At 38.9% G+C, this 7,616-nt stretch overlaps 1 protein-coding gene across 1 annotated transcript in view; it reads left to right on the top strand.

The window, feature by feature from the left end:
- The window catches only part of LOC121932215 (semaphorin-3C), a 155,302-nt gene that overhangs the window by 122,885 nt on the left and 24,801 nt on the right, over positions 1-7,616 (top strand). The window contains exons 9-10 of the mRNA XM_042470701.1: positions 3,706-3,820; positions 6,440-6,509. Of these exons, the coding sequence (XP_042326635.1) occupies positions 3,706-3,820; positions 6,440-6,509 (185 nt within the window). The remainder of the gene's footprint in view (positions 1-3,705; positions 3,821-6,439; positions 6,510-7,616) is intronic.

The raw sequence follows: 7,616 nt of genomic DNA, 5'->3' as shown, positions 1-7,616 counted from the left end.
GTACATCTACTTTGAGCAACTTATATCTTCTAATAATGTCCATTTTGCCAGCTGCTGACAGTCTAAGCATCTTTATTCCAAGGTGCTTGCAAAAAAAGCTTTCTTCTAGCAATCACACCTGGAGTTTTATGTGGGAACTCAGTATCCAGGGGACAATATCTTCCATTTGTAACCCCTCTCGCGTTTTCACCCCATTACTTCCATCTCTTTTCTTATCAGGAAAAAAGATTGTGAAGAAGGAAAAGATTAAATAGTTGTACAGTGATGTTTGATTTGTAGCAGATGGGGCCCTCTCTCTGGTAATAACCAAGAGATCATCTTGAAAGCTTTTAATCCTGTCTGTAGAAGTACCAGGTACTTGGACATTAATTCCTATAAATCTGAGGTGGCTCTCCAGATACTTACGTGTTGCAATTGTCATCAGTCCGACCAGCGTAGTCAGTGATAACAGACACTGACCACAAGCCTTAGCTTAGCATAAATACACACAAATGGATGTGTACAATGACATCACTACACAATGCAGAGTACTCATACAGGACAGTGCATGTGGGTAAATGCTATTGTTGCTCATTGACAAACTGTAGTGTACAATGCATAAGGGACATGGAGAAAGGGACAGTGGCACAGGACAGAAGAATCAACTGCAAGATACACACACCCAGATGAACAAAGGGAAAGATTTTTTCCAGGCACAAGGAACAAGCTTTTTGTTCATCTCAGATTATTTGGACATAGGAGCACATTGTAAACAGGATTTCCCCATGAGTGGTTTGTTGCTCAAGCATTCCTGTTTCTTCATGGGATAAGCCCTCTCTAATAGCGATGTGTCTGAAAATCTTTTCCACAATCTCGTGACCTTGCCAGGAAAATAACTTTTGAATACTGCCTTAAACTCCATCTGGTGGCGCAGTGGTTAAATGCCTGTACTGCAGCCATTCACTCAAAACCACAAGGTTGCGAGTTCAAGACCAGCAAAAGGGCCCAAGCTCGACTCAGGCTTGCATCCTTCCGAGGTCGCTAAAATGAGTACCCAGACTGTTGGGGGCAAATTAGCTTACTTGCTAATTAGCTTACTTGCTGTTCACCGCTATGATCTTTGGAATAGCGGTATATAAATAAAACAAATTAATTAATTAATTAATTAATTAAATTAATTAATTTCCACCTGTGTGATAAAATCCATAGAAACCTTATGAAACTATACTGTGCCTATTGTTTCTGATAATCCAGGCAATCTGCTCTTTATAGCTTCTAGAATCCCATCATGTAAAACAGTCACAAATATCCAAGTTTTTGCTGTTACCATTTCTTCAACTGTTCACATGATACCAGATGTCTACAACTGTCTTTAATGTCAATAATGATCAAAACTACCCAGTACCCTCTGGAACTAGGTATCACTGATATTGTGGCTTGTTGATAAAGGACCTTATGTACTTGGTTTTCATCTTTCCTGTCGGATGTTCTGCTACAAGGACCAATTGTTTGCATGTGATTTGTGAGCCCTGCCCTGAAACAAACTAGTAGACATGGTATGATAGTAACTCTACCAAACTGAGCTATAGGCTTTCACCACCACAAATCTTCTTAACATAGCACAGTTTCCCCAGCGCTTGCTGATGAGTTAAGATTCCTTATTCCAATGGCCTGTGTGCGCAGTCAAAAAGATTTGTTCTGCTTTATTTATTTTATTAGATTCTCCTTTGTCAAAACAATATGACATATGGCCTAGATGTTTTATAGGGGAAGGGGTGTTCAGGTTTCCCAGAATCATTTTTCAGAGGACACTAAATAGGGGAAACCATTGTTGTTCTAATTAAGCCCAGATGACTTTGTGAGAAGCCTGGAGCACAGTTCTGCTTGAATAGTCTATGCCAAAACTTGCAAAAGCAAGCTTCAGAAAAATGAGCTGAACGTATGCTGTGTTGTGTATCTGTTGACCTTACTAGAGGCTGGTATCAAGAATCCTTTCAATTAGGATTAGATGGAGTCTAAAGATTCACTGTTAGAAAGAAAACAAGTAGAACCTACCACATAATGTTATACTGTGTACTGTTTCACTTCATTTCATACTTTTTAGGGTCAGCATTCTGTGGGCACCAAGCTCAATCAGTCTTCTTTAGGCTGCTTTGGTATGCCCTTAAAGTTGTTTTTTCCTGAAGGATTGTTGTTTTTCTTAAAGATGCATTCAAAACTTCTAATTCCACTCTGCTGGGGTGCTGTTCCCATTACATGGGAGTAGGAATGTTTAGATGAAGATTGGCATTAGAATGTATGATAGTAATTCTATTAATTTTAGCTGTCTTCTTGTTGACATGCACATTTATTTATTTATTTATTTATTTGTCATTTATTTACTACCTCTCAACTATCAGGGCCCTCATGGTGATGCACAATCTATGAAAACACTTTAAAACATGAAATAATTAATGAAAAACCAACTAAAACGCTCCAAACTTCTATTTTGAAATAGTTCTAAAACTATTAGGTAGCAAAATGAGTGGTGGCTCACAACTTTTATGACAGGAGGTGAGTGAATTTATTTGGGTCCCGTTCAAGCCTCAAAATCGGTTAAGAACCAATTATAGTTCCTTTAAAATTCTAAAACCCAGAGCAGATACACCATCCAATTAACATGGGAATTTCTAACTCCTATTCCTAATGAGAAGAACTTCACATAATGTCTCTTCTGTACCTGTACCATCTCCAACTGAAAATTGGTATCATACATTGGAATGCTTGGAATTCCATGGGGGAGAAAACCTTGTCTCCATGTAGAAATGGGGGGGGGGGACTTGTTCGGTCACATAATTTCCCTGTGTGAAGTGAGTTTATTTTCTGGGTAAGCCTGCAAGGATGTAATCCAACTGCCAGCACCCTGATGTAAAATCATTTTAGGGAAGTTGTAGTAAAGTGTTCTATTGCATATGTGGCTGGTAGCTCTTTATTTAGTTAAAACTGTAACTTTCTTCATCTGACTACCATCTTTAGTTCTTCTTTAGTGAATCAACCTTCTACACACTGGTGTCCTCCAGATGTGTTGGACAGTAGTCTTATTCATCTCAGTCAGCCAAATATGCAGGCCAGGGATATTAAAAATTCTGGTCTCCAGCACATCTGGAAACATCAAGTTGGAGAACTTGATCTGTTTCATCTATAAACAAATGGTCAATTCATTATTTGATTCCCCGTAATACTGCGTCTGTTGTAAAGGGAAGCGATGGAAGCATTTGCTCTTCTGTTTTAAGTTCTGAGTGCATTAACTAATCTGACTTTCTTCCTAAACTGGAACAAGGTGGCTCACAAGAGTAAAACCTGTACCGGTTCAGATAAAGATAAATATTAAAACAGCATTAAGCATATTGTATGAAAATGCTATTTGAAAGATACAGATGTGTATCTGTAAGTGTATCTATATCTCAAGATGTTTAACTATGACCGATAGAGTTTATGACTGTTTATATGCTGTTTTTATTTTTTTATTTTTTTACTGGAGTTGTATTAGTAATTGTAATTATATTGGTATGATGTGACACATGTATATTTGACTGAATCTGTAAATCGCTTTGATCTTGTTGGAAAAGCAGTATATAAATAAAGTTGTTGTTTATTATTATAAAATGCCTGCCAGGAAGTAGTAAATGTCAAAATATTTGTTTCGTTAGTCTATAAGTTATTTCTTTCTTTTCTTTTTCACTCCAGAATGACACAGGAGGACAGCGTAGTCTTGTAAACAAATGGACAACTTATTTGAAAGCAAGGCTTGTATGTTCAGTAATGGATGATGATGGCACAGAGACCTACTTTGATGAATTAGGTACAGTGATAGTAATTTCTAAAATAGATGATATAGAAAGATATGGTTTTCCCGTGATATCTGTTATTCAGCATGTTTGCTTGTCATTTAACCTCACAAAAATATTAGGGGAGAAGAAGACTATTTAAAAATAAATATATTCTTCCTTTCCTGTAACTACAATGGCTACTTCTTCTTCCTGGTAGCAAAGGAGGTTGTTAAACACTGAGTGTACTGTACTAAAGCTTAAAAAACAGAGCAAAATGATTCTTATTCATTTACAAGACAGATATAAGCCCTGTTCCGTTCAACAGAACCTTCTCCAAGGTAAATGTTTATAGGGTTACAGGGCATTAGCTTCATATTGCTATCTACCATCATGCATGATTATGCTTGTTGGGTTAAAAAGCGGCCACCCGGCTGGATGGGCAGGCCGCTTTGCCGCTAGAAGCAGCGACAAACTACAAGCCCCAGAGTCTTCTGGGGCTTGCCCCGGCCCCTTATTGGTGCGCGAGGCGGAAGTGGAGTCGCTTCCGTCCCGTGACGCTCTAGGGGCCGGGCTCTATGGTCCGGGAGTTCCGGTCCTCCAGGGCAGCTCATTGGTCAGCTGCCCTGGAGGAGAAGTCTCCCGGATCAGGTGACCTGGGGCAGAGCCAGGGCCTATATAAGGCCACGCGGCTGGCTCTGGCGTCCAATAGGCACTTGGCTCCGTGTGAGATGGAACCAAGTAGGAAGGGAGGAGGCAACGGAGTGCTTCTCCCACCCACCCACCGCTTGTATTGTGGGTTTTGTCACAACTTGGTGTCGGCAGCATAGGCCAGGATCTGCACAGTGTGGTACCAGGGCTACGGAGCTGTGGTCTGGGAGTCAGTTGGGACCCGGGAGCGAATAGGGCAGGCGTATGGCCATTGCGGGGGCCATAATGCGAGGACGCCTCCTGGTGACTAGGGGCTTAGCGAATATGTGAAAGCATGGCAGAGTTGCGGTCAAGCGGTGTTCCTTAGCCCCTAGGTCATCTCAATGCCTGGTGGGTACCAGGTTTTGCTAATCAGACAAACATGGGGTTGTTTGATTTCGCAGATCCCTACCTCATGCTTTGTGCCAACCCTACCAATTATTTGCGATTAATACATTTGTGGCCTTTCCTCCAGCTTGGTCTCCTGTGGTTATTTTGGCAACAGCATCTGAGGCAATATGTATCATTGTACTAAGACCACTCAGCACCCTTAAACTCATGACACCAGCTGTGCTGCCTTAGCCAAAGAGAATTCAGTTATATTTTGGCCTGGTTTAGAAATTACATGCCAGACTCTCAGGCAGCTCCTGATTTTAGGGCATCTGATTCCTTACAGTTCTAGAGCAAGCTTCCAATCCAATCTGGTGTTAGTACTAAAGGAATTCCCCATTCCTTTTAGCTATTAAAGATCTCAATACATATATTAATAAGCTAACCTGTATAATAAGCCCCTGTCTACAGTTCTGATTCAAATTACATTTGAAACACTTGTGTCAAAAGTTTTTCCACAATCTTGTTTCCAAGCATATTTAGACAATTGGGCCAAATATTATCCGGCTTTCACAGTTCCAAGTGCATCTAAACAATGAGGCCAAGAGTTTTTCCTACAGTCCTAATTTAAGCTTGATTTAAGCAGCTGGGCCGAACATTTTTCTACAGTTCCAATGTCATTTCAGAAAGTAGATAGAAGCGCACCATCTAAGTGGAATTACTTTGTTGGAAGAATCCACTGTGTGCTGGATCTTAGTTCTAGTGTTTTATTAAATTATTCTGATTTATTTTTCCGTGGAAGCAGAATCACACTGAAAGATGACATGCAATTTAAACATTTCTGTTTTGATATTTGTAGCTGTTTTTATAATGTTGTTTGAAAAGAGAGTGTATTGACAAGTATTAGATAAATAAATAGATAGACCTCTTTTAGATAATCCAGTGGATTCTATGGTTATCGAAATGTACCATGTAATGAGAAAGGGCTGCTGTCTAAATCTACCCTGGCACTACTGCTTATAATCTGGATCTACCCCAGGTGACAAGACTTCTTTCCTTTCTGTTGTCATTATCTCAAACCTTTGTTGTACTTGGTGTCAGCACTATAGTTCTGGAATCATGGCCATCTATGGTTCAAGAAGTGGCTCTGCCATGTAAACAGGAAAACAGAATATGGTATTCAGAATACAAGTGTCATCAGGAGAGAAGAACAGATGGTATCCTCATGGAGTGGTGGGCAACTTGAAGTTGTCCAGGTGATGTTGGACCACAACTTCCATTAAAATAGTCAGTTAAAATAGTCAATGGTGATTGGCCAAAATAACCAACAATATCTGGAAGGTCACACTTTGCTCATTCCTACAGGCAGTCAGGGACTGGCATGGCCCACTTAACAACTTATCTGTGTGTCATGTAGGCTGTTGACACTACCTTATATTTTTATACAGCTTTAAGAAGACACAATACAGTAAAAGAGAAGCATACTACAGTGTGAGTTTCTATTTCTCCCAAAACGTAACAAAACAAGTCTCAGTTTAGATAGAATAAAAGTCAGGATATATGCACAGCAAGTTGGAAATCACAAAGCAGTGCATGCAGATTTATTTAGTAACTGTATTGTTTCTTTCCTTCAGAGGATGTGTTTCTTCTCGAAACGGATAATCCTAGGACAACACTGATATATGGTGTATTCACAACCTCCAGGTACTTTCACATATTTATTAAATAAAGTATTCAGATTTAATTTTACATGAAGTTATCTATGGCGAAGTCATCAAATATATCTTTGAATGTGTTGTGTAAATGTATGCCGTCTAATGGTATGTTGATAATATTTTAATGTCTAATGTGTTAATGTATACTGTAACAAGAAAATGTTTTCAGTGCTATTAGTAGTGAATAATTTACTATGTTATAAATTACATTTCTGGTGGTGCTAATTAAAGTAACATAAAATGAGTCCATTTAATGTTATATTCCACAGTTTTTTATGTAATTAAACCACATACATTCTTTAGTTCCATAGTCCATTTGCCCAGAGAGTCAAAGGTATTGATTCTCACCCTGATACTGCAGAAAGCTTATACGATGCCCATCTTATTCTAATTAAAGCCTATCACTGGAGTAAATCGCTTTTATGAGAAACTATAATAAATTAGGCAAAAGGTACCATTAATTCCTCATTAATGTTCTGTATTATTTGGAACTGGTGAATAACACAGATGGAAACTGATTTTAAGGCAGAAGATTTGGTTCTCAGTATTATTGCCTGAAACATCTTTTCAGCATGTTGATCAAATTTACACACAACAGTCTTCTTCTGCATGGTCTTGATCCAAGTTAAGTGGCCAATGGATTATAAGACATTTAGTTTCATTTTTGTTTCTGTGGGTCTCTGATTGATCCTGTCCACTAATGATCCTATACACATGCAAAGAAGAACCTTCTTGGGTCATCACTATTTCCTATTTTCTCCTTGCAGTGCTGACTTATCCATCAAGCCATGCTGCTCTCCATAACCCTGTACCCGTTTGCATCCATATACGAGAATACAAATAAATGAATCACATTTTTAAAAAGAATCACATATGCCAGGCAAAAAGGGGCACATTTTGATGTGGCACCGGGGGTGGGGGGGTGTCTCTTTAGTACCAATACTAACATATAGCAGATTTAAAGTGATTTGTGTAATCAAAGAAACAAGGGAAACAGAGATTTGGTGACAGTATTAAAAACCTTTGTTAGCACTAGTCTTGATCAAAGACAGGAATGTTACTGAAAAAGTGGGAGTACTTTACATTATCACCAAAA

This window comes from Sceloporus undulatus, chromosome 5 (genome assembly GCF_019175285.1).
Source record: "Sceloporus undulatus isolate JIND9_A2432 ecotype Alabama chromosome 5, SceUnd_v1.1, whole genome shotgun sequence".
NCBI classification, from domain to species: Eukaryota; Metazoa; Chordata; class Lepidosauria; order Squamata; family Phrynosomatidae; genus Sceloporus; species Sceloporus undulatus.
Note: the sequence above shows the minus strand (reverse complement) of the source record. Positions and strands in the feature narration are given on the sequence as shown.